Source organism: Saccopteryx bilineata, chromosome 2 (assembly GCF_036850765.1).
Source record: "Saccopteryx bilineata isolate mSacBil1 chromosome 2, mSacBil1_pri_phased_curated, whole genome shotgun sequence".
Lineage (NCBI taxonomy): Eukaryota > Metazoa > Chordata > Mammalia > Chiroptera > Emballonuridae > Saccopteryx > Saccopteryx bilineata.
In genome coordinates, this window is record NC_089491.1 from 255703804 (window position 1) to 255731345 (window position 27542).

The following is a 27542-nucleotide window of genomic DNA, read 5'->3' on the forward strand; positions in this document are numbered from 1 at the left end:
TCAGTCCCGTCACTTTTCAGAGAGAGAAGGCATTGGAGCCAATGATTCCCAAGGGACTTCTACCTGTTCAATTCTGTGATTTCATGTGCTCTCAAGTAACAAAAGATGATATGAATAACAACTCTTTAAATTGGTGTAGTATTTTTATTTTCCCAAAGGTCCCAGAGACCCGGCAGATGTATGCACAAAATACTACATTTTTCATTGTCTCATATGTCTCAATACATAGGTCAGAAGGCAGATGGGAAGAATGTATATTAAATACCCAAGAGTAAAAACATGGTGGGGAAAATAGCAGGTGAAACAAGATAAGGCTCTCACACTGACCAGTCAGATCACTGTGCCATCAACTCAATTGCATCTGAGCCCCAAAAGAACTCTAGGAAGTTCTAAAGTCCTCTTATGCCCAGAAGAAGGTATAGCCATATTTAATAAATACCAAACTATTATAATTATCCCCATTCTTTCTAAGCAAATGGTAGGGAGAGGCTTGTAGTTATCTGTCTATCCCTAAGAGGGTCCAAATATGGAACAAAAGACATATTTCCCAAAGCACAGATCATTCCAAAATACCACCCTAACTGTACCAGACCCTACCCCAAACATAAGAAAGTGGGTGCTTGGTGCCAAGTCAGTGTACAGGGAGATCCTTGAAGGCCGGGCTGGAAGGAGATTTCTAGAATGATGGGTGATAGTGGTATAAATATCTCCATTCATTCATTCAACAAATATTAATATAGCATGTGTTCAATGTGTCAAGCACTGTTCTAGACACTTGGGATTCTGCTATGAATAGCACAGGCAAAATCCCTACTCCCAGCAGCTTATATTCTAACAGAAGAAACATAAATAAGTAAACAAACAAGCAAAACCATCAGAGAATGGTTAGTGTTGTGAAGAAGACAGAGAAGGTGTGATAGAGGGATTACTTTACATTGGAGAGCTGGAGAAAGTTTCCTCTGTGGGGGTTAACCTCTATGCTGAAGTCAGAAGGATAAAAGAAGTTGATTATTCTGAGATCAGAGGGGAAGGGTGCCGGCAAAGCAAAGACCCCCTACATGGGAAGGGCATCATGGTTGAGAAGCAGGGTGAAGGTCAGAGTGGCTGGAGTGTGGTGGGCAACCAGAAGGGTGGTATGAGATGAGGCAGGAACGTGGGCGGGAACACACGACATGGGTCCCAGCCAGCCAGGATAAGAGGTATAGATTGTACTGCAAGTGTGATTGACAGCCACTGGAAGGCTTCAAGCAGGGCAGGGACAGGCTCTAATTTGCTTTTAAAGACTGCTCTCGAGCCTGACCTGTGGTGGCGCAGTGGATAAAGCATCGACCTGTAAATGCTGAGGTCGCCAGTTCGAAACCCTGGGCTTGCCTGGTCAAGGCACATATGGGAGTTGATGCTTCCAGCTCCTCCCCCTTTCTCTCTCTCTGTCTCTCCTCTCTCTCTCTGTCTCTCTGTCTCTCTCTCTCTCTCTCTCTCTCTCTGTCTTTCCCTCTCCTCTCTAAAAAATGAATAAATAAATAAATAAATAAAAGACTGCTCTCGAGCATGCGGAAAGTGTAGTGTTGAAGGCAAGGGAGAAAAGAGCAACCACATGGGAGGCTACTGCAGCAACTGGGTGAGAGAAGACAGTGACTTGGTCTTGGTCTTGGGTGGCAGCAGCAGAAACACAGACAACCATAGAAATTAGGGTCTGTTTTAGAAACAAAGTTGAAGGGCCTGTTGATGGGTCAAATGTGGGAAATGAGGAAAAGAGTAATCAAGGGTGACTCCGAGACTCAGGACTTTAGAAACCGGATGGACACCATTCATCTAGAAGGGGAAACTGCGTACTCTGATTATTGCCACTTAACAGTTTTAATCTTTGGTCATCGGTATGTTAAAGGGTGCTGTACAGTGTAGGCATGCTTGCCTTTGTTAAAAAAAAAAAAAATAGGACCCAGCCTGACCAGGCAGTGGCGCAGTGGATAGAGCATCGGACTGGAATGCAGAGGACCCAGGTTCGAGACCCCGAGGTCACCAGCTTGAGCCTGGGCTCATCTGGTTTGAGTAAAGCTCACCAGTTTGGACTCAAGGTCGCTGGCTCGAGCAAGGGGTCACTTGGTCTGCTGAAGGCCCACAGTCAAAGCACATATAAGAAAGCAATCAATGAACAACTAAGGTGTCACAACAAAAAACTGATTGATGCTTCTCATCTCTCTCCGTTCCTGTCTGTCTGTCCCTATCTATCCCTCTCTCTGACTCTCTCTCTCTGTAAAAAAAAACAATAAAAAACAAACAAACAAAAATAGGACCCAATAAAGTTTGCAAAAGAAGTAAATTACTATTGCCTCTGCCTATAAGTGGAATTCTCATGGCATGAAAAGTTATATTAGCTCAGACTGCCTCTCATCCTCCTTATAACATAAACATTAAAATGCTTTGTGTGTTTGAAAAAGAAGAAAAAAGAGAAGGAGGTAGAAGAAGAGGAGGAAGAAGAAGAGCAGGAGAAACTGGGAAGAAAGCAGGCTCTTTAGAGAACTAGCATTTTCTCTTCCAAGTCTGATGGGAATAACAGTCCACTTTCAATCAAAATTCCCTTATGCATGCAGCCTACCTATCCTGACCCATTATCTTTTCATTTATCATTGCTCACTTAATAAATTATTAAGCCTAATGTACTATTAGGGCATAATTATCAGTAATGATTAACTGCATTAGATTAACCATAAGTTCAAGACATTTTCTCCAACATCCCCCCAAAGGGATGTTTTCTCTAAGCAGTTGCAGTCTTTCTTGAGGTACTTCCTCACCACCTGATGGTATGGGGCCAGGAGAGCTTTGGGGGTACCAGATGCAGTGGGCCCAGGTTCAGTTCATTTCCATCAGGGCATGGCTATCCTCCCAACCATCTTAGCCTCACCCTGGACTACCTCACTTTGCCCCATAGCCTGCACTCAATCATTTACCAAAACCATGACAACGTCATGGGAACCTGGCACTTTTTATATTGCCCCTGATAGCTATCATTATCTCTCAACAGGACCATGGTAGTAGGCCTCTAGATGATCTCCAGTCATCCCCACCCATCCACATGGCCACTTACCTCCCCAAAACACAACTCCAATCACATCACTTCCCTACTCAGAGACCCTCTCAGACCCCCATATGGACCTGCCAAGTAGCCTTCTTAGCAATTCCAAGTTTAAAGACATAATCTCTACGAATTCATCAAGGTTTCAATTAAAGTCCCCTCCAATGATATGGTAGCATGAGCTTATAAATTAGAATTTGAATGCTTTATTGATCTCTTACTATCTGGGTGATCATAACATCTATGAGCTTCAGTCTTCTCTCATGACAGGGTCATGCAGGAGTCAAACAAGATCATGAACCAGTGACAACTGACACTCCACTGGCCCTCAATCAGGGGTCCTTTCTCTCCTCCAAGAAGACAATCACTTCACCCTCAAAGATAGTTTACAAAAAATACAACAAACACTATTTTGGTCTAAATTATGTTTCTCCAAAATTTATATGTTGAAACCCTAACCCCCAATGACGATATTTGAAGATAGGATCTTCAGGGGTAATTAGGTTAAATTGGGTCATAAGGGTGGTTCTCTAATCTGATAGGACTGGTCCATGTATACACAGAGAGGAGGCCATGTGAATGACCAGAGAGAAGGCAGCCATCAGCAAGCCAGGAAGAAAGGTCTCACCAGAATCCCACCCGGACAGCACCTTGATCTTGCATTTATAGACTGCAAAACTGTAAAGAAATACATTTCTGTTGTTTAAGCCACCCAGTGTGTGATATTTTGTTGACACAGTTCGCGCAAGCTAATATAGACACCATTACTTGATTGCCTGCACTCCCATGCCAAGATGTCATTCTGCCCTTCCTCTCACTAGAGTTTATTAACAATGCTTACATCACTCTGATTTCCCAAACCTCTCCCTCTCCATTCCTCACCCATTTCATGCCCATTCGGGAATCACGCCCCATCCAAGGAGTCATCCAGCAACATGTTCTTCTCTGTCATTTCCTCCTACAATCCTTCTGAGCAGGATTGTAGGCGTTACTTAAAATTTTCCCAGTTTGACCTTACTTCTGACTAACTTCTTTCCAAGCCTTCCTCATCCCCTGAGGGGACTCAAAAATTCATTACGAGTATGAAGATGGTTTTGCTGTCACTGTGCAAGATGAGCTGGGTCTAACTCAGCCCAGCAGGTTTAATAGCATGGTAATTGGAAAATAACATCCTATCACATCACAAAAGGCAGAAAGTCTGTTTTCCTTTGACTTTAGGGAATTCACAATCACGTTTTACTGCTTCCATTGTCAGTCTTAGAAAGTTGGCAGGAAAGGAAACATACAGAGAAATTACAGAATCCTAGAATCTTCCCGAGTTGGATGGACCCACAGACATCACAGTTTCAATGCCCTCTGCACCCCCCGCAAGTGATGGTCAGCTTCGGGATGCGTACCTTAAGAAACAGAGAACTTCCCACTTTACAAAGCAACTGAGTCCATAATGGAACAACTCTAATTGTTAAAACGTCCATCTTTACCTTGAGCTAAACTCTGCCCATTAGTCCTTGTGCCCTCTGGAGTGATACAGAGCAAGTTAAATCTCTCTTCTACAAGCTAGCCCTTCCAATATCTGTGGACAGAGGTTGTACCCACCCTCAACTCTTCTCCAGGCTAAGCTTTCTCTTCTAATGTGTCTGCTTCTTACTGCCCATGAACTTAAATCTTACCAAACTTGTTGCTCTCTGCTGCCTTCAGTCCCAACTGTCCCCAAGTGGGCCTCAGACCCAAATGGGCCACTCCAACCATGAGCTACCCAGAACAAAGCAGGCCACTCTTCTTGACTTCCTGTCTGGTTTTAACATCAAGTGGTTCCAAATTTTCTTTTAAACCTACCACTCAGCCATGGGGCTTTGGCAGTGTCCAGGACTAAGCCAGTCCCTCTCATCCTCTTCACTGACAGAGAATCAGCCTCTAAATTACTGGACCATTGAACAAAAACAGATTTCCTCTTATTGCAAGCTAGATTCCTGACAATGCTAATTTAGTTTGTCTTAACAATACTGTGACTCTATCACTGAAAATTTTTCTACTTCAGTCCTTCGAGGGTTTGGCATAAGTTTGATGTTTTTCTTATGAGCCTTCTCTAAAGGTAAAACTACTTAAACCATCAAGAAAAACAACTGGCCAAATTTATTACTCTCTACCAACTACTAATGTCAGAAGTCAGAAGCAGGAACTATATCTGTCTCTTGAATTAAAGGCAGACATTAGTCTATGTAATGACCAGCCCTTCAGTGTTTATCTTAGCCCTAGAAATGGGCTCTCTGAACCAAAGCTACTGTTGGAGTGTTCTGCAGATCAGAAGCATCAGTTTCACCAGCTTATGAGAAATGCCCATCCTCAGTGCACATTCCAGACCCACTAGTTCAGAATCATCGGGTGATTCTGTGTACAGTAAAGTTTGAGAAGCATGCCTAGACTGTATTGAAAGTTACTGTTCCCTCCTGAAGCTTGTTTTGACCTCTCTTTGACCTCAGAGCAGGAGCACAATGCCTAACTACAAAATTGAGAGGCTAGAATGTGGGGGATAAAATGTTCGGGGTAAAAGAGGCTCTCTTTCCAAAATCCCTGACATAATCTCCAGAGTTTTAAAGGTCTGTTACCATGGCACTCATGCTACCCATTTTCCCACGATGAGTTTATGTAATTATATAATCAGAACACAATTTTTTAAAACCTTTAAAAATAAAGGGCAGCGATTCAAGAGCTGTTTCAGATTCATTCACACATCCTGAAGCCTGAGAATAAGGCTTACAGGGAAGTTATCTGTTTGTTTGGGGTGGAGGTAGGGGATGTAAAAAAAGACATAAAAATGTCATTGAGTGCTAACTAAAATTATGTTTTGTGTGACAGGAAATAGAAAATAGGCATCTTAGCCCAGGCATCTGATGTTAGAATTATCTTGAAAATCATTAAGGTTAACCTTTCATTTTCAAATAAAAACAAAACAATAGCCCAGAGGAAAAAACTAATTCAAGTTTATTCATTAATTTTATTTTTACTTCTATCCCCTCAGGAAATTGAGATAGCATGCGTACACCCAGGAGTCAAGAATTGCCTAAGTCATGGCTGCAGGTCTTGACCTGCACCTTCTGGGAGGCCCCAGGGCCAGCACACCCAGTAGACAGCTTCAGACCACATAAAAGTAAAAAGAATCCAAAAAAATGAAGATAGTGTAAGGAGCCTCTGTGACAACTTCAAGCATACCAACATTCACATCACGGAGGTGCCAGAGGAGAAAAGAGAGAGAGAAATTGAAAACCTATTTGAAAAAATGATGACAGGAAATACACATGCAAGTCAAGGATGAATCCCAAACAAGATGGACACAAAGAGGCCCACACCAAGACACATCATAACTAAAATGCAAAGGGTTGTAGACAAAGAGACGATGAGAAAAGCAGTTAGTTACCTACAAAGAAGCTCCCATAAGACTGTCAGCTGATTTCTCAACAGAAACTGCAGGCCAGAAGGGATTGGCAGGAAATAGTCAAAATGGTGAAAAGCAAGGACATTACAACAAAGATTACTCTACCCAGCAAAGCTATCATTTAGAATCAAAGGACACATAAAGAGCTTCCCAGACAAGAAGAAGCTAAACCAGTATTATCAAAAATGTTAATGGGTCTTCTTTAAGAAAAAGGAGAAGAATAAGAAAAGATTTAAAAATATGAATAACAAAATGCCAGTGATTAAGTATCTATCAACAATTGAACCTAAAAACCAGAATAAACAAACAAGCAGAACAGAAACAGATTCACTGATACAGAGAACATTTTGACGACTGCCAGGTGGGAAGGTGGTTAAGGGAATGGGTGTAAAAGTTGAAGGAATTAAGAAGTACAAATCTGTAGTTACAAAATAGTCACAGGAATGTCAAGTACAGCATAGGAAATATAGTAAAAAATATTGTAATAACTGTACAGTATCAGTTGGGTGCAATATTTATCAGGATGATCAGTTAGTAAGTTGTACAATGTCTAATCATTGGACTGTATACCTGAAACTAACATAATATTGTATGTCAACTGTAATTGAAAAATAAAAGTAATTTAAAATTTAAAAAAAAGAATTACCTAAGTCAATGGACAACAGCTGTGTGTCTTCCTAGCTTCACAATCAGAGGTTGCCAATGAATTTCAAAAAGCATCCTATAACCCTGGCTGGTTGGCTCAGCAGCAGAGCATCAGCCTGGCATGTGGAAGTCCCGGGTTAGATTCCCAGCCAGGGCACACAGGAGAAGAGTCCATCTGCTTCTCCACCCTCCCTCTCTCCTTCCTCTCTGTCTTTCTCTTCTGCTCCTGCAGCCAAGGCTCCATTGGAGCAAAGTTGGCCCCAGTGCTGAGGATGACTCCTTGGCCTTCGCCTAAGGTGCTAGAATGGCCCCAGTTGCATCAGAGCATCACCCCCTAGTGGGTATGCTGGTTGGATCCCGGTTGGGTGCATGTAGGAATCTGTCTGCCTCCCTGCTTCTCACTTCAGAAAAATACAAAACAGGAAGAAAAAAAAAAGAAGCATAAGGATGTGCTAGATTTCTGAAACTAATACAATTGCTAATATATTTAAATCAATTTTTAACAGTTTGACAAAAAATAAATGCTTGCTGAAAACAAAACAAAACAAAAATCATCCTATATCACACTTGAAAGCATAATTAATAGTGTGGACACCCTCTTCTTGCCCTCCTTCTAAGTACACTGGGAGGCTTCTGACCTGGTCCTAATCTTGGCTCTGCCAGAGCAGATTATGTGACAGTGAGCCAATCACTTTACTGCCTTGATCTTCAGTTTCCTCCGCTATAAACCCAGGATAAAAATCTTCTTAACCGCCTGACCAGGCGGTGGCGCAGTGGATAGAGTGTCAGACTGGGATGCGGAGGACCCAGGTTCGAGACCCCGAGGTCGCCAGCTTCAGCGTGGGCTCATCTGGCTTGAGCAAAGCTCACCAGCTTGAACCCAAGGTCCCTGGCTCCAGCAAGGGGTTACTCAGTCTGCTGTAGCCCCACGGTCAAGGCACATATGAGAAAGCAATCAATGAGCAACTAAGGTGTCACAATGAAAATCTGATGATTGATGCTTCTCATCTCTCTTCGTTCCTGTCTGTCCCTCTCTGACTCTTTCTCTCTGTCCTTGTAAAAAAAAAATTCTCTTAACCTACCTCACAAGGGTGTACCCATGCTTACATTGTCCCAGATGACAACACGAGAAACTTTTGCACACATAGGCATGTGGTGCTTTTAGGGAGTGCCCTGAATTTCCTGAAAGAGTCCGAATGGCCATTTTCCCTTGGAGGGAACAAGATCCTCACAGTTCACATGGCAAATGCACTCAGCTAATTTCAGGAAACTGCTTTCTTTGTTCATGGGATATAATATCCCAAATATCCAGAGCTCTGCAGATGGCATCTGCTCCCAGCTTCTGTCTCCCTTTTAAGAAATCATACGAGGATACCTGAAGGCCTCCTCTCACTCCTTCTCTGGGCTATGCTAACAAGTCCCTTGAGATATCCTCAGACAGTGGTTCTCAAACTAAGCATGCATCAGAAGCTAGAGTAAAAAATACAGAAGGCCATTGAAATCTGAATTTCAGATAATCAATATGCATGAGACATACTTATACTTTAAAAAGTGTTCACTGTTTGTCTGAAATTCAGATTTAACTGGCCCTCCTGTATTTTTATTTGCTAAATCTGACAACCCAAATCAGAGTCAAATGGAGAGCCTGTTAAAACAGAAGGCTGGCGCTACAGAAAACAATTGGGGTTTTCTAAAAAAAATTAAGAATAGAGTTACCATATGACCCAGAAATCCCTCTTGGATATCTCCCCCCAAAATTGAAAACATTTATTTGTAAAGCTATATGTAACCCTTTGTTTAGTGCAGCATTCTACACAGTGGCCAAGACATGAAAACAACCTCAGTGTCCTTTGATAGATGACCAGATAAGGAAGATGTGGTACATGTGTACAGTGGAATACTCCTCAGTGATCAGAAAAGATGAATATTACCATTTGTGACAACATGGATGGATCTTGAAAGTATCATACTAAGTGAAATAAGCCAGATGGAAAAAAGACAAAAAACAATATGGTTTCACTCATGTGGGATTTAAATGGCAAATGAACAAACATCACAAACGAACTCATAGACACAGACAACAAAGGAAAAGGGGGTGGGAAGAGGAGGGGAGGGTAAAGGGGTCAACTATATGATGACAGAGGGAAATTAGACCTTGGGTGGTAGCACACAATGCAATGTACAGATGATGTATTATAGAACTGTTCACTTGAAACTTATATAATGTTTTTTTTACCAATGTCACTCCCATAAATATTTTTAAACAATATGGCTGAGCTCCATCCCCTCAAATTTCAATAGGTCTGGGTTGGGACTGAAATTTTTGCATTTCTAATGAGAGTCTTGCTGTTGCTGCAGGTATGAGTACTGCACTGCTAGAGCCCTGTCAAGGGAGAATAAGAGAGGGACAAAGGATGATGAACTACTACAGAGCCTCCTTTAAGCCAAGTGTGAGGCCAGGCATTTCCTTCACTTGATCTTATTTCAATCTCACAACAGTCCGTGAGGTAGGTATTATTTTCTTATCTTAATTTTACATGTGGGAAAACTGAGGACCAGAGCAACAACATGATCTGCACGAGGTCCTACAGCCCAATGCAGCCGACATTCAAGGGACAGAAGGGGGAGGCCCCAGCACCATGCTGACTTTCATCCTTCCCCAGGAATCCTTCCCTCTGAACTTCTGTGAAGGGGCACAGTAGAGTCAGGCCCCCTAGCCATCCCACTGTAAACTCAGGAACTGCATGTGGGTGTCTGCATCGTGTTTGTATTTCAGATTCCTATTTTCTCATCTGGAGAACTGGTCTGTAACTTAAATTAGCATTATTTTATTCCCTTCCTAAGAGATCTTCTTATGGGGGAAGGTTGGAAAGGTTTGACTTTGACCCTTGCCCTCTCTCAGGGATCACACTTCCTGGTTTGGTACAGAGAGGAGAAGGTGGGGCTTGTATATTCAGACTATTTTATTTCTGGGACGTTAGTAAATATTTAGACGCAGGCTTTGCTCCAGAGTCATCACAATCTCTGTTTACTCTACATCAGCTCATATCTCTCCAAAGACAATGGGTGCCTTCACCATACCTCTCCTTGCTCTAAGAGCCAAAGAAATTAAGGTGCCACTGCCAAAGCTGGTCACTTTCCCACAGGTTATTTGCCCAAAAAACAAATAAGGGTTTCTGTTGGCATCTGTAGGTCAAGGAGGCCAGAGACCATCCTTCTTACCAATTCAGATGAGCTCATCTTTGCGATCATCAGCAACGGGGGGGCCCTCAGCCAGAGGGCTGATTGATACTCATGATCTCTCCCCTGCACTGACCCCTTTCAGTTCAAGTATCCCAAACTCCTTCCCACCTCAGGTCTTTGACCATCTTGTTCCTTGTGGGTAGAGTGCTCTTTCCCCAATCTTCACATGGCTGCCTCCATCTGGTCCTTCAGCTCTCAGTCCACACGCTCAATCCTCCATGAGGCTTTCCCTGACCTTCTTATGTAGGTTAAGAAAGACCCTTCTCCTTCCCTCTCACCCTTGGCTCAAATACATTTCCTGCTTAACACTTACCATTATTTGTCATTTTGGATGTATTTTATAAGAATGTGTATGTTTCACACACACACACATTCAAGCACCTAACACATAATGTGACACACAGTAGGTAATCAACATATAGGTATAGAATGAAGTATTAACAATATACTGTTCTAACAGATTTACATATATTAACTAATTTATTCAAAACAACTTTATGGGGTAGATGCTATGATCTCTATTTTCCAGTTAAGGAAATTGAGGCACAGAGAAGTTAAGTAACTCGCCCGAGTCACACAGCTAGGAATGGGTGGATCTGGAGTTCAAACCAAGGCTTCACAGTCCATGCTCTTAATTCCAACTCTAAACCACTTCTCTAATAGAGCATTCACCCCAAAAGATACATATAGCTGGGACCAACTCAAAACATTCTGTGCCAACCAGTGGTAGACAGGGAAAGTCCAGGTGTCTGTCTTCCAAACTCATCCAAAGACTTCATCATAACTGACAGTGTCAGCGCTCTTCTGACTTCAGCCAACTAGAAATACTTATTACACAGTTATGTGCTGCATAGCGGACCACATATAAGTCATTGATCCCATAAAATTATAATGGAGCTGAAAATTTTCTTTTGCCTAGTGACATCAAATCAGTCTTCAGGTCATGGTGCAATACATTCCTCAAGTGTTTGTGATGCTGCTGGTGTAAACAAACCCACTGCATTGCCAGTCGTATAAAAGTACAGCACATACATTTATGAACAGTATATAATACTTGATAAGATAATAAATGGCTGTGTTAATGATTTATGTATTTATTAGACTATACTTTTATCTTCATTTTTTACAGTGTACTCTTTCTACTTATTAAAAAAAAAAGTCTGGGCCCTGGCCAGTTGGCTCAGTGGCCTGGCGTGCAGGAGTCCTGGGTTCGATTCCCGGCCAGGGCACACAGGTGAAGCACCCATCTGCTTCTCCACCCCTCCCCCTCTCCTTCCTCTCTATCTCTCCTCCTCCCGCAGCCAAGGCTCCATTGGAGCAGAGTTGGCCCAGAGCACTGAGGATGACTCCATGGCCTCCACCTCAGGCGCTAGAATGGCTCTGGTTGCAACGCCCCAGATGCACAGAGCATCACTCCCTGGTGGGCATGCCGGGTGGATCCCAGTCGGGCGCATGCAGGACTCTGTCTCTCTGCCTTCCTGTTTCTCATTTGGAAAAAAAAAAGTCTGCTGTAAAACAGTATGCTGTGTTACACACACCAGCAACACCTGCTACATCTTGTTTCCACTGCATTTCGACTGTCATTTTCTCTTGTGCTTGTGCTGTTTTATACATTTAGTGTAGCTTGAGTGTGTGGTGTCTAGAGGGGACAATGATGCCCTAGGCTTTACATTCTCTCCGCTCACTCACTGACTCACCCAGAGCAACTTCCTGTCCTGCAAGCTCCATTCACGGTAAGTGTCCTAAACAGTTGCACCGTATTTTATCTTTTTTTGTTTTTGTTTTGTTTTGTTTTGTTTTTTAAGATTTTATTTATTCGTTTTAGAAGGGAGAGAGAGAGAGAAGGGAGAGAGAAGGGGGGAGGAGCAGGAAGCATCAACTCCCATATGTGCCTTGACTGGGCAAGCCCAGGGTCTCAAACTGGCAACCTCAGCATTCCAGGTCAACACTTCATCCACTGCGCCACCACAGGTCAGGCTTATCTTTCATACTGTATTTTTACTGTACCTTTTTCATATTTAGATACACAAATACCTACCGTTGTGCAGTATTCAGTCCACTGACATGCTGTACAGACTTGTAGTCTAAGGGCCATAGGCTATACCTTATAGTTTAGGCATGTAGTAGGCCAGACCATCCAGGTTTGTGTTACACTCACTCCATGACATTCGCACAGTGACGAAATCGCCTAATGACGCATTTCTCAGAACATATCCACCTCATCAAGTAGTGCGTGACTGTGATTTACTTTTTCCTTTCTTTGTCTATGGAAGTGCTAATGTGTTAGAAGGTGATGGGACAGCAGCCAGAGGGACAGGAGGAGGCAGGGGCTTAGGTACCAACTAGATGACAGGAAGTTGGCTACACACCAGTCAGCTGACTCCTTAGGAACACAAGGAGTACATGGGGTGGTGAGTGGCTGTGTGTTAACCAGAGAAACTCTGCGGAAGAGACTAAGCCATAGAGAATGGAAGAGAAATGGCCCATCCTAGAGAGAGAGAAGGAGAGAGGGATGGAAGGGGGAGCAAGGGAGGGGGAGAGAGAGAGAGAGAATGAAGAGGAAAGGGCAGGGGAAGAAGAGCAGACATGAGACATAGGAGAGAAGGAGGAGAAAGAGACAAAAGGTGAGGAAAAGGAGGAGACTAGAGGGAACAGGTTGTTCAAGAGCAAGGCAGCAATGGGCATACTAAGCAACAAAAAAGAAAACAACCTCACCACAAGACAGATACACACCATTGGGAATGCCACGCTTCGCAAAAGCTTGACTCAAACGGAAAAAAATCAAATGTTTTAGACAGTGAAGAAGTATGGCCCAGACTTTACCGAGGGGTCCGGTGTGGGCTGAAATCAGGCACTCTGATTTGGGCCAGGCTTGCATTTCAGGCCTTATTATCATGAGCCTAAAAAAACCCTTCTCTGTACATAGGAACAGAGATGTGCAGCCCTGCTGGAGGCAGCCTTCGACTTGGACCCAGCACCCTCCTAGCCTCCTGAATTCTGACTGCTTGCCTATGCGGTGTGGTCACTGCCCTGGAGAACAGAATACAGGCTGTTGACATCAACAACAGGGTCCAGCATGAGGGTCTGGGACAAGGGGTAAGTTCCTCTCCTCCCTCTCATTTATTTAATTCAGGGCATATTTGTCAAGTGTCTGCTAGATGCAAGGCCCTGGACCAGGTGTTGGAAGAGATTAAAAAAAAAAAAAGATAGTGTTCATTTCAGCAGCACACATACCAAAAAAAAAAAAGGTTAAAAAAAAAACATAGGCTTGTCCCTGGGCTAAAGGAAGGCATGCACAGCCACATGCCAGTGGAAAGCCATCAGAGCAAGAAGAGAGGGCCACCTGGACTTGGCAGTCACTTCCACCCAAGCTCATGTATGCCAAGTACCCATCTGTCTTCTGTCTTAACCTTCCTGAGCCTTGCTCCCTTGCTGAGCTAGCTCTCTGCCTCTTCTGTGTCCATTTGCCTTATTTCCTTTCTTCCTCTCTCCTTCATGAGCCCCCTAGGTCTTCGGCCTGCTAGGCTCTTCCAGGATGCCCAGTGGCCCCCCTGGGAGCATCTACTTGGTTTAATTTTGATGGGAACTTTAATTTTTAGAGACTTAAAGATACCATCAGATACATTTTACTCAAGCGCATTTAAGAAGTGTGAGAAGCTGTCTTCTTTTCTCAGAGAAAATTTCCATCAGGGTCTCTGGCCAACCCTAAATGAAAGAATTTCTTGGTTTTCAGGTAAACCTTTTAGACCATACAAATATTGATCGACTTACAACCTATGTAACTTACAACCATTCGACTTTACGACCACAATCGCTAGCCACGACTGCTCTGCGTCTGGCAGCGCAAGCGTTGCCCGGCTGGGCGTAGGACAGTGTGGACCAGCTTCTGGCAGCACTACCATCTTCGCGTGCACCATTTCAACTGTTATCCTAGATTCGGTACAACAATTTGTGTTTTGTGTCTTGGATATTTTTCATCAAACCCCTCCCAAGATGTCTACCAAGAGGAAACTGTCTTTGCAAATATTAAACCAGTTGTACTGGAAATGCAGTGTTTTACTTACACCTGACAAATGTAAAAATAAGAAACAAAATGGTATAGAGATGATACAAATGGCATAAAATGAACAAAAAATTATAATATATAACAATAATGAAATAAAATTATGATAAAACATGACTTAAAGATTTTTATAACATCATTTCACAGTACTGTACATATAGCCAGCCTACTCAATTTACGACCAAATCGTGTTACGACTGGTCTGTCGGAACCAATTGTGGTCGTAAGTCAAGCACTAGCTGTGCCTATTAATCTCATAAATTTCCATCTCAAAGGATAAAGAGAAAGAGACCTGAGTAACCAGATAAACAGAGAGAGTCCTCGCTCTGGCTTTATCTTGTGTGAACTTGGGCAAACCCTGGGGTTAACCATCATTCTGGCTGGATCACTGAGGAGTCAATCAGATTAGTGATATGACAGTCCTTCAACAACTTATGGTTGAAAAAAAACAAGAGCTAAAACCAAAGTTTACTGTGAGCCAGGCACTGCTTGAGACTGTGTGTGTGTCCTCACAACTTAGCGGAGGCACTATTATCCCTGTTATAGAGATAACAAATGTAAGGCACAGAGATGTTTAGCAAGTCATCCAGGGTCACACAGCTAATAAGGGGCAGAGGTTGGATTCAAACCCAAGAAACCTGACTCCAGAGCCCAGGACTGAACAAGAGGTCAACAAGTGAGGGTCTATGGGTCAAATCTGGCCCTCCACCTATAAATAAATTTTTGCAAATAAAGTTTTCTTGAAATAAAGTCATGCCTATCCATTTATGTATTATCATGGCTACTTTCATGCTAGCAGCAGAGTTGAATAGTTGTGATAGAAATCATATAACCTCCAAAAATATTTATAATCTGGCCCTTTACAGAGATAGTTTTCAACACCTGCCCTAAACCACGTTGATACACTCCTCTAGGATGATTCTGTAATAATAAAGGAAAGAAAGAAACTGTGGCTATTGGGAGACACATAGGCATTCCATTTTCAAGACCCTTGCTGGTGATGGACTGACCAGCACGCCCACACCCATCTTCCTCATGCTCATTCCCCCCTCTTAGAATTTTATTCCTGGGGCATCTTTGATCCTCAGCCTGACTGTCTCCCATCACAGAGGAGACTCTGAGACTCAGAGTGGTTAATGATATGCTCAATGTCACAAACCTGGGACAAGCCAAGTGCTTTGGTTCCTGTGAGGTCCCCGCTCCCTTTGGTGTGCTTATGTATGTGTTGAAGGAGGTTGTGGACGGGTCGGCTCAGCCCCGTTGTACCTGCCACTCCTGTGGTCTGTATGACCACACTCTCCTCCAAAACAAGAGTCTTCCGCTGGGTTGTATACCTGGGGCTGTGCCACTCTCAGTAATTTCTGGCACCACTAGCCAAGGAGAGGGGAATTCCCCTTTCCAAGCCACATTCTGCTCTCATATCTCTCCCATCCCACGGACTCATTACAACACAGCACGCAGGCAGCTGTTTGTTAAAGGTGCCAAACCACAGTGCCATCAAAAAAGGGAATCCTGGGCCCTAAACCAGCCCACGGTTACGAAAGCCATAGCTTCATGGTTTCATGTTACTCAGTTGGCTTGGTCAGCCTCATGTGTGACTCAGGTTGCTGTGGGACTACCTGGCTGGCTCCCCTTGGGAGCTGACTCTTCTTGTTATCCAGCCCTGGAATCCTTCTTCCTCCTCTCTGATTGTCTCTCACTTCTCTCCCCAGGCAAAGGCACAAGCCATTTCTCTCACTGAGCCTTATTAACTATTTTAGAAACAAAGTCTTTTTCCAGAACTCCTGGATCTTCATCTGTCACAAGTATCAACCCAAGGTCAACCCAAGTCCTCCCTTCCTAAAATCCCCTAGGACTCTCTCCCAAAACTCTTCTGGTTGCTCACTCCTCCTATAGCACAGAGTAGGGGACAAAGCAGATGAAGGGGGCAAAGGGTCCCATTGGAGGGTTTCTGCCTCGTCCAGTAAGCTGAAAGAGATGTCAGCTTCAGAGGCCTTGTGGCCCTGTGATGTTCTCCTTGGGCCAGCACATTAGAGAGCCAATACTCCAGTTAGAAACTTCCAGCCCAACAGACAGGCTTGAACTGACTTTGTATTTGGATACCAAGGGAAATTTAGAAGTATAGGTTTAACACGGTTTAAACTATTTTTCAGTTTGGGAGAGAAAGTGCTTATATTTGCATTTTCTTGCATACCGTATTTTCCTTTCAAGTATGTATTACAATGTTTTAATCCATTTTAAATTTTAGAATAGAAGTCCCCATGCTTATTTTTCTTCTAAACTAGCAGTTTTTAAACTTCGTAAGTCAGCAGAACCTTGTTCTCAAATGAAATCTTAGCAGATTTCCTTTTTATAAAATAAATAAATGTCGGGCTGCCCCTCAGGCATTTCTGTAGCACCTACAGGTTGTAGTGAACCAATTTTTAAAAACCACTATTTTGGAATACAGCCATACTTTACTGAATCTAAAATGTCAACTATTATTATAAGACATACCGGGAAGTACAAAGAAAGAAAAACATTGTCACTTAAACATGGCACACCCCTGATTGATTGGTACACACAAACCAACTTCAAAGATGTTAAAATGTGGTCAGTGTGCAGTTAGAATTGATGATTTGCAGCAGTATAAATAAATCTGCACACAAGGCATGTTCATTGAGTCACACAGTCAATCTGAAAGTTCACGTAAGTGAAGTGGCAACAATAGCTTTACGTAAATGCTAACTTCCATTTTAGTTCGCAGCAGACAGACACCACCCGTGGGGTGGCCTTGGCATCCCTGGCCTTTCTTCCATGTCAGAATGCCCCCATTTATTGAGCACTTTCCAAGCACAGGGCTAAGTGCTGTACGTGCATTATCTCATTGGCTGGTAAGAACCCTCCAAAGCAAGAAGCTCAGGGAAGTTCAGCCACTTGCCCAAAGTCACGCAACTGGTAAATGTGGCAGGTCAGACATGCTGACTTCAAAGCCCATGCTCATTCTACTTCTTAGAGTAGTCTAGAAAATTCTAGAGTTAAAAGTCACTGGTTTCCCATTTAAGAATCTCTCTTCCCATTATCCCTAACAGATGATGATGTTTCAGTAAGCCTGACCAGATAGAGAAGAGTCTACTTACACCAGTGATTAGCAAACCTGTCTGATCATCAAAAGCCTCTAGGAAGCTTTTTTTTTTTTAGAGGCAGGGAGAGGGAGAGAGATGAGAAGCATCAACTCATAGTTGTGGCACTTGAGTTCTTCATCAATTGCTTCTCGTGTGTGCCTTGAGCAGAGGGGCTCAGGCTGAGCCAGTGACCCCTTGCTCGAGCCAGCAACCTTGGGCTTCAAGCTAGTGACCTTTAGGCTCAAACCAGAGACCATGGGATCATGTTGATGGTCCCACACTCATGCTGGCCAGACCTGCTCAAGCCAGATGAGCCTGCACTCAAGCCGGCAACCTCAAGATTTCGAACTTGGGACCTCATTGTCCCAGGTCAATGCTCTATCCACTGCACCACCACCGGTCAAGCATCTAGGAAGTTTTTTAAAATGCAGATTCCTGGGACCTTCTTGTAAGGTGTTTCTTTTTAAGTAGGTGTGGAATGCAACACAGGAATCTGTATCTTTAGAAAGCATGCTCAGGTGATTCTGATACATGGGCAGGTTTAGAAACCATTAATGCAATCTCATGACAACTCAGACAGAAATTATGATTGGAGGAAGAAAAGTTGAATTATAACCTAATCAAGGAAGCAGTGACTTCAGCACAAAAGAGAATGAAGCCATGTTTCTTTGTTGGTTAGAGTAATTCAATCCTGAGACATGAGTAAGGAAAACACCACTTACAAGAAACCCACATGAACCATTGAACCCTGCCTGCTTTGGGTGGGGCTAATTCCTCTTACCAAACAATTCTCAGTCCAGGCACCAGGGCACTTTCAGGAAGAAAGACATCATTGCTGGTTAAAGTGTGAGGCGTTTCCAAGCCTAGCTCAAAATGCTTATATCCTAAGGGTGGTTCTGCCCCATGCTTCCCCCCTCATTGGCTTCCCTCCTCATTGGCTTCCTCCTTCATTGGCTTCCTCAAGACCCAGAGATTGAAACTAAGATCCTCTCCCAAATAAGTCAGTGCTAGAAATTTTACATGAGAAGATATGTTATCTATCATCATGGGGAGGGGGAAAGGAGAAGAGAAGGGGGCAGACTGAGGCTGGATGAGCATTTGGTGAGTTTACCATAGGGGACACTGAAGCATTAGATGGGGTGGGGGTGCACTGCTTCCAAAATAATTAAAGTAAACATCGAGGTCCTATTTAGCTATCTAATTCAGCAAATCTCAAGCCCACCAAGATTGCACGCCAGCCTTGGCTCTGAAGCCTATAGAGCAGCACTGTCCAACAAAACTTTCAGCAATGGGAAAAATGTTCTAGATCTGCACTGTGCAATATGGTAGCCACTATCCACATGCAGCTATTAAGCACTTGAACTATGGCTAGTGTGATATAGGGGAAAATGTTTACTATTATCTAGTTGGAATTTCCATTTGAATAGTCAATGTGATTAGTGGCTACCATATTGAACAGCGCAGTTCTGGAGGGACTATCCCAGCCTTGTCTTGAACTTTGTGACCCAAACTGCCTATTCAACATCAGCTTTTAGGAATCACCGAAGTCCCAAGATAGAACTTTGACAGAAGTTCGGGCAAAGAACAGAAAGGAGGCATCAGAATACGTGCGTCTCTACCCGCATGCAGTATCAGGAAAGAACACCACGAGGGACCCACCACAGAAATCAGCCTCTGCTCAGTATTCTTAGCCACCTTAAAGATAAAGCAAAAGTAACTTCAGGGCAACCCAAGCAACAGTAGTAAAGCCAATGGTTAAAATTCATCTCAAAGCAACCAAAGGCCAAACGTGACATGATTTCCTCATAACCTCTCTCTGTGCTGTGCATGACAGTGACTTTCCTTTTTTTACTGTATTGTTTCTCTTCCTCCAATCAATTCATAGCTATCTATCTCTTCTTCCTGTATATATGCTTTATTACCCACTCATTCACCAGCTAGTATTGCTTGTATCCCAAGCCCAAGGAATTACACAAATTAGCCAATGCAGTCAACCAGTCCTTTTGGTGAGAACTCTGGATCAAAATGGTCATTGGGTTAAACTGATAAACTGGCCAGAGTTCTGCGCTGATAGGATGGAAGGGACCTCCCGGTTTCTGTATGGTCCATGCATATGTCTTTTGATTGGGATAGTTCTGCCCTCATATAAGCATCAGGGAAAGTGCCTCTTAAATATACAAAATACAAAATTCACTAAGAGATTAAAAAAAACTGTAATTGGGAGCAGTAGAGGGCTCCTCTTTCATCATTCAACAAGTATGTCCCAAGGGTCTTCTGTGTATCAGGCACTGCATTAGGCTCCCACAGTAGGACAGATGGTCTTTCTTCCATGGGACTTATAGTAGCAAAAAGGTAGCAAAAGAGTTACTATATATTGAGTTTCCACCTCATAAGAGGTGCCCATTTCTCATAACACTCCTGGAAGGTAAATATTACTGTCCTCATTTTACAACTACAAAAGTGGAAGCTCAGATTTGCCCCAAATCTCCTCAGTCTGTTTGCAATTGTTGATTCTCTTTGCTGCCTGCTTGTGCATTCTCTTCCTCCATCTCTTCAGATTCCGAACATTATTTTTTAAGGCTATTTCCTTACCACAAGAAACTAAGGCTACCCAGGAGATCCTGTGAGCCAAAGACCCATTATCAGGAGTCTCAGGCTCGAAGAAGGGATCACCGCCACCCCAACTCAAAAAGAATGTTGCCTCCTACAGGTAACATTGTAGTTAAGCAAATGGTATTTAAAAGAAAACTTACCGGCCACCACACCATACTTCGTCCTGCCAGGAAGAAGCCTCCAACAGTCCCACGATTAGTGGAAAACATAGCCTGAGGAGGAAAGGGTCAAAAGTTTAATAGAAAACTGGAACAGGGTGACCTTGCCAGCCAAAAGGACATGCCTCTCATATACTCTCACTTTCTTCTGCCCACTTCACTTTCTGAAGCTCTTCCACATTCCTCACTCCCCTGGAGCTCAGGGATACTCAGACAGAGGAGGCAGGGACTTGATTTGATAGACCAGGAGACTGAGGCTCACAAGGTCTACATAGCTTGTCCTATGCTGACTTAGCAGTGAACTTATGGCGTGGCTTCGAGCTATTCACTCCATCTGGGTCTGTTTGTTTCTCTACAAAGTGAAGGGAAATGGAAGTGTTTATGGCTTTTTTACAAGCATACACAAGGTGCTTGATGAAATATTATAGGTTTTAAAAGCACCATTCAGTATGCAAATTATATCTCAATAATGCTGAAGACAGAAAAAGAAACAGAAAGAGAAAGACAAAGAAGGAAGGAAAGAAGGAAGAAAGGAAGGAAGGAAGGGAGGGAGGGAAGGATGGAGGAAGGGAGGGAGGGAAGAAAAAAAAACCATAGGAATGCACAGTGTTCATACTAAATATTACATAAGACTAAATATTCAAACTCGATTCAAGACTTTCCTCTTTGGGGATGTAGATAGGTGTTTGCTAAAAACATTACTTTTCAATATGTTATGAATTCTGTAGAATAATTATTATTTTTAATACAGAGGAAAGAGGAGATTCATTATAAATGGGTATCAGGAAAGGCTGCACAAAGCAGGCAGCACCTCAGCAAGTCTTAAAAAAAGAAGGACATTTACAAGTCAGAGAAAAGAAGGAAAGAACATTTCAGACTTCGGGAACAGCATGAGTGATGACCCAAGATCGAACCGCACCGGTGTGGAGAGGGGAGATAGGGAATAATATTGTCTGATGGACCTCGTTAAAGTGTATGAATGGGGAAAGTAGTAATAAGTGGAGACAGGCTACAGGCCCTCAAATGCCAGGCTAAAAACTATAAGCTTTATTTCATAAGCAGTAGGGAGCCACTGAAGGTTTATGAGAGAAGGACATGCATTCCAATTAATGATCACCAGCTGTTCTCACAGCTTCTTGGAATGTTGTCTCTAAACCTTCAGCTTATTCCTAGTCCATCCCAGCCTTCCAGCACAAAAGAGAGACAGTGTCTCTGCCCTGGCCTCTTGTCCCCTTGCTCTCTCTGTGTCAATGGCCTTGCCTTAGCTGAAGCTTGCTAACGTCCCTGAAAATGCTAATGGCTAAGAATGACTTGGACCTGTCAGAGGTGTTTTTCATAAGGGACCTCTGAAGTTAAAAGTATCACTGGCCCAAAGGTATTAACCCCTGATGATGGCATTTCAGGCACTTAGAAACCCATCATTTATTCAGCAAATATGTCTGCTACAGATAGCACGTTGCTGCGTGCTCAGACTGCAGAGACGTGCCAGACTTAGTCCTTTGTAGGATGCATCCAAACAATCAACATAGATTTGGTGCACAGCCCTGTGTACTAGGCAGTGCCAGGGAGAGCACGGGGCAGATCTTTCTGGATCCCTGGCAAGGAGTGGACATACTCTAGCGGCCTCCATTATAGTTTTTCTGAGACTAGCAAGAAGACCAACAGACAGATCCAGGAGCAGAGAAAGTAGCTAGGGCTGAAACAGATATAAGTCTCAAGAACCCAGGCCCCAGAAGTTTACTGGGAAAAGACCATTCTGAAGGTTGTACTTAAGTTGGAAAAGGTTGATACCACCACCTCTCCTTGCAAGTTGGAGAGACAGTGGGTTTGGAACCCACACACAACACTTCCAAACTAGTCCGAAGAGCTTAGAAAAAGAATATGAGAGCAGAGACTAGAGTGGGAGGCTGGAACAATGCAGGAAACATGGGGATGGCTAAAGGCTAAGGAGAGGTATACCCACCCCTAGCCTTTTTCTCTCTGGAATAGTCATCACTTTATCAGCACAAGGTTGGACCCTACACACCTATCCTTCAAGGACCCTCCAGACGCCTCCTTCCCCAGGAAGCCTCACGTGGCGCTCTCCGACAGAAGTCTCCACCTCCCCTCCCTGAACAAAATAATCTCTCTATCCTGTGAACATCTAGAGAAGTCCATCTATATCTGTACACACCTCTTAACAATTGTTTTACTTTCTATTATATTACAAATTCTATTTCCAGCTTTGTTAAGGTGTCTTAACAAATAAAAATTGTATATTTTTAAGGTGTACAATATGATGTTTTGATACATGTATTCATTGCCAGAAGCTGGGAGTGGGAACTATGGAGAGATGTTGGTTAAAGGTGCAAAGTTTCAATTATAAAATGATTAAGTCCTGGAGACCTCATGTCCAGTATGGTCACAGTCATTCATAATACTGTATGGTATAGCTAAGTTTGCTAAGACAGGAAATCTTAAGTGTCCTCACCACAAAAATATATTGAAACCATGTGAGGTGATCAATGTGTCAATTAGCTTGATTGTGGTCATCATTTTACAAATATTTAATCCCCCACAGTGCTTAATATAATGCCTTGTATGTGGTGCACATTCAGTAAAAAGTTAAATGAATGGATTCTCAGTTCCTTCAGGCTCTACTCCTCCCCCTTATCCCACCCTAAACACTCTTTATGGAAATGAACCCCCTCCACCCCAGGAGGGCATTCTGCAGTCATCTGTCAGGAGCATTCAGTAGGTGCTTCCTGGGGCATGCAAGACGGCTCAGGTACCCTGCCTCCTTTCTCCTCGCTGTTCACGCCCTACAAATAGAAAGGCACTGTCTCCATGAGCACAGGATGCTCAAAGGAAAGCTCTAAGGTTCCAGACCCCATTTTGCAAACCATGGGTTTGAATATGCCTGTGTACCCTGCAACTAGAAGAGAATGATTTCACTATTGCAAGCCACAGAAGCCAAAAAGCACAATTAGTGCCCCATATGTTTATATTTTCTCAATGGAATAAAAATATCATTGAGCAAAAGGAAGATGCTTCACTTGACCAGGCTGTGGCACAGTGGGTAGAGCATTGGTCTAGGATGCTGGGGACCCAGGTTTGAAATCCCGAGGTCTCCAGCTTGAGTGCAGGCTCACCAGCTTGAGCGTGGGCTCACCAGCTTGAATGCAGGGTCACTGGTTTGAGCCAAAGGTCACTGGCTTGAGAAAGGGGTCACTGGCTCGGCTGAAGCGCCCCAGTCAAGGTACGTATGAGAAAGCAATCAATAAATAACTAAGGTGCCGCAACTATGAGTTGATGCTTCTCACCTCTCTACCTTCTTGTCTGTCCCTGTCCCCTCTTCCTCTCTGTCGCCAAAAACAAAAAACAAAAAAGGCCTAGACCATCCATCCAGTCAGCCCTCTGTATTTGCAAATTCCCAATATAGGATTGAAAATACTGTTTTCTATCTGCAGTCCACTAAATCCACAGATGTGAAATCCTAAATATTCATTGAAAAAAATCCATGTGTAAGTAGACCCACAGAGTTCAAACCCGTGTTGTTCAAAGGCCAACTATACACTAAAGAATAAACTCTAGCCTCTAGCCCCAATATGATAGGATGAGGCACCATTGAAAGGAAAAAACAGAACTAAATAATGTTGGAAGAGATGGGGATGTGATGACAGCGGGACATCAGCTGTATCTTTTCTAAGATGAGGAAGCACAGTGGGGCTGGCTCACTCTGTCTCTGCAGCCCAGAGATCACGCAGGAGTCAGGACCTGTCCCTGAACCAAGCCCTAATGCTCCAGGAGGAAAAGAGAAATGTAATTGGAAGAAATCCAGCACACTGAATGATCAGGGTCCATAGGCACTGATTAATGTGGACAAACATATACTAGCAGGCTTATTAAATAGCATTTAACAGGACAAGTGACTCTGATTTGCAGATATTTGAAAAGTATAAACATCATAATCAGGACTGGCAGGGCTAAATAAAATGAGATTGCTTAAGGGAAATGGAGAATGTTGCTATCTGAGAAACAGGCAATTCAACTCAGCTAGCCAGTGATAGATTCACATCTTGGCTCCAGCATTTAGAAACTGTGGAGGGGTCGGGGAAGGAAGGCAGGCAAGATAGCAAAGTACCTGGTACCACAGCAAAGAGATCTAGTTCCAGGAATAATTCCATGAATTGCAGCCCCAGGCAAATCACAACCACACAGGGCTTCAATTTCCTCTTCTGTAAAATGGGGACTAACATTCCTGCCCTCTCTGTCTTGTGCCTTTTTGTCCAGATGTCTTACTCTGTGGACCACTTTTGTCCATTTTAGTTAAAAATAACAAAAATAATTCATACCCTCAAAAGCAAATAATAATAGTATTTTTAAAGATGCCTAGCATGGGCCCTGGCCGGTTGGCTCAGCGGTAGAGAGTCGGCCTGGCATGTGGGGGACCCGGATTCGATTCCCAGCCAGGGCACATAGGAGAGGCGCCCATTTGCTTCTCCACCCTTCTCCCCCTCTTTCCTCTCTGTCTCTCTCTTCCCCTCCCGCAGCCGAGGCTCCATTGGAGCAAGGGTGGCCTGGGCACTGGGGATGGCTCCTTGGCCTCTGGTTGCGGCAGAGTGACCCCCCGGAGGGGCAGAGCATTGCCCCCTGGTGGGCAGAGCATCGCCTCTGGTGGGCGTGCCGGGTGGATCCCGGTCGGGCGGATCCCGGTCGGGCGCATGCGGGAGTCTGTCTGACTGTCTCTCCCTGTTTCCAGCTTCAGACAAGGAAAAAAAAAAAAAAAAGATGCCTAGCACGGCCTTGGCTGATTGGCTCAACAGTAGAGCATCAGCCCTGTGTGTGGAAGTCCCAGATTAGATCTCTGACCAGGGCACACAGGAGAAGAGCCCAACTGCTTCTCCACCCCTCCCCCTCTATCTCTTTCTTCCCCTCCCACAGCCAAGGCACCACTGGAGCAAAGTTGTCCTGGGCACTGAGGACAGCTCCATGGCCTCCACCTCAGGCGCTAGAATGGCTCTGGCAGAAATGGAGCAACGCCCCAGATAGGCAGAGCATCGCCCACTGGTGGGCATGCCAGGTGGATCCCGGTCGAGTGCATGTGAGAGTCTGTCTGCCTCCCTGCTTCTAACTTCAGAAAAATACAAACACTTTTAAATAAATAAATAAGGTGCCTAGCATCCATAATGAGCTTCCAGATTCTTCTCTGCAAATACAGCAATCTGAGGGAGTCATAATGGTAAGACTGTGTCCATTTGACACTTAAGTAAACTGAGGCTGGAGTGGGTTACACAAAGTCAAGTGTCTAAAACCATGTCAAAGCCATTACTAAAATTGAGACTCCTAGTTCCTAGTTGGACTCTTCTGGGAAGTTGAGGGTTTGGAGGAAGAGTCAGCCATGCCAACTCCTTGTGATACTTGGGGAGGCTTTTAGTCACATCTGATTTCTACAATTACTTTTTAAAAAATCTTTTTATCCCTAAAAAAAAAAATCTCTGTGGCCATGGAAGGGTTAATGTCCACCCTCCTCTCCTCCTGACCTGCCACCCCCATGAAAGACTTTGAGAGTGGCTGGAATTTTTGCAAATTTAAAACACCTCCTCTGCTGGTTACTGGGTGTGCCAAAGTCTGTCACAAGTGAAATTTCCATGTTTCAGGCTGCTAAGAACAAGTTTCTCTAGTTTGGTGTGTCCCCAGAGTCCCAAAAGGAAACTACACCTCTTCCGGGCCAGGCCACCCTCTAGTCTTCCTCCTTCTCCTCCTCCTCCTCCTCCTTCTCCTCAACCCAGCTTTCCCAGCTGGCACTCACTGCAGCCCCTGGGATCCCATGGCACAGGGCCTTCAGCCAACCTTTCCAGGAGGAGGACACCAGGCAGCTCCCCGACCTTAGGCTGCCCCGTGGCACCTGCATCTGACAGAAGCTTGTGTCCTTCCCCATCTACACTGTTTCTTTTCCATTTGAAACTGGATGACTAAGAGGCAGGACAGTAGTCACCTCCTCCCAAGCCTGGGACCCTACCTGCAGCTACAGGCTGGCTCTCTCCTGCCCCTCACAGCCCGCCCCCCCATCTCTCACCCTCTACTCGGCTCACAGGTCCCTGGTGTCCGTTTGTCGTGCTGGCCAGCACCCCTGTCACTTGCTTGTCCTCATACTTTGCCCCTCTTCTTAAGTGTTTCCAAGTCATTTCTACTCCTCTCCACACACCTTTAAGGCCATCCTTCCTCCCCTCCTCGCAGTTCACCCAGGCTCTTGCTCCACCGTGCATCCCTTGTCCCTCCCGGTGGCCCTCGCTCCATCAGCGAGTGTCTCAGGGCCCCCACATACCCACAGCCCGACAGCCATCACCACCACGAAGTAGACGACGATGACAGAGATGTCGGCCGCATTACGGATGCGCTCGTGCGGCGCGAGGGGCGCAGCAGTCGTGATGGTCTCAGGGCTCAAGGTGCTACTCTCCATGGCGGCGGCGAGGTGTCCCTCCCGCCGGGGCCACTCGTTCCTTATACGGCCTCCGGGTTAATGATCAGCCCAGGAGAAGGGCACCTGCAAATTGGCGGCAGCCAGGCGGTGGTGCGGACCCCTGCGTGCGCCGTCGGGGAGCAGCTCTGGACGCACAGCACGAAATGAGGCGCGCGCTGAACGGCTGGTGGGGCGGCGGCAGCCCGCAGGTAAGGGCTTAACTGCCGGCGGGGAGGGGCCGGCCAGGGGGTGGTGCCCGCTTGGCACAAAGGCCCGCTGTGCTCCCGCAGCGGGCACCCAGCCGGCCTCCTGGACTGCCGCGGGGCCACTGCCGGAGCGGCGCCATTGAGGAACTAGGCTGCCTGGGGCCAAGCGCCTACTTAATGTCACCTGCCACCTGTTCTTAAACTAGTCCCACGACCTCCGTGAACCTTCGTTCTCCGCGTGTAAAATGGGTACAGGACTCACTGTTCCCAGGAATCAGCCAAATTCTTGGTCTCCCTGGAAAACATGCTGCGGAGGACCAGTTGTTGGATGTTGCCCTTACAGGTTCAGCACAATTGCAATCTCTTGGCCACTGGATGGCCACCCATCCACCTACCTTCTGACTCCCCTTCCACAGCGTGCAGCCATCAGGCTCACTGTTACCCGCACCGAAAGGAGGAAGAAACTGAGGCTGGGAAAGGGAATCCCACGAAAAGCTATTTCTTTGTCCTATGCTTCGCCCATTAGTGTGATTTGGGGCTCTTCCTAGGCAGACAGGAGGAA

The 27542-nt window shown here is 44.6% G+C and overlaps 1 protein-coding gene across 1 annotated transcript in view; it reads right to left on the reverse strand.

Moving 5' to 3' along the window:
* SLC5A1 (solute carrier family 5 member 1) overlaps positions 1-26929 on the reverse strand; it is a 63314-nt gene extending 36385 nt beyond the window's left edge. The window contains exons 1-2 of the mRNA XM_066260053.1: positions 26640-26929; positions 20315-20386 (exon numbers count right to left, since the gene is read on the reverse strand). Of these exons, the coding sequence (XP_066116150.1) occupies positions 20315-20386; positions 26640-26774 (207 nt within the window). The 5' untranslated portion in view covers positions 26775-26929. The remainder of the gene's footprint in view (positions 1-20314; positions 20387-26639) is intronic.
* Positions 26930-27542: the final 613 nt, after the last annotated feature.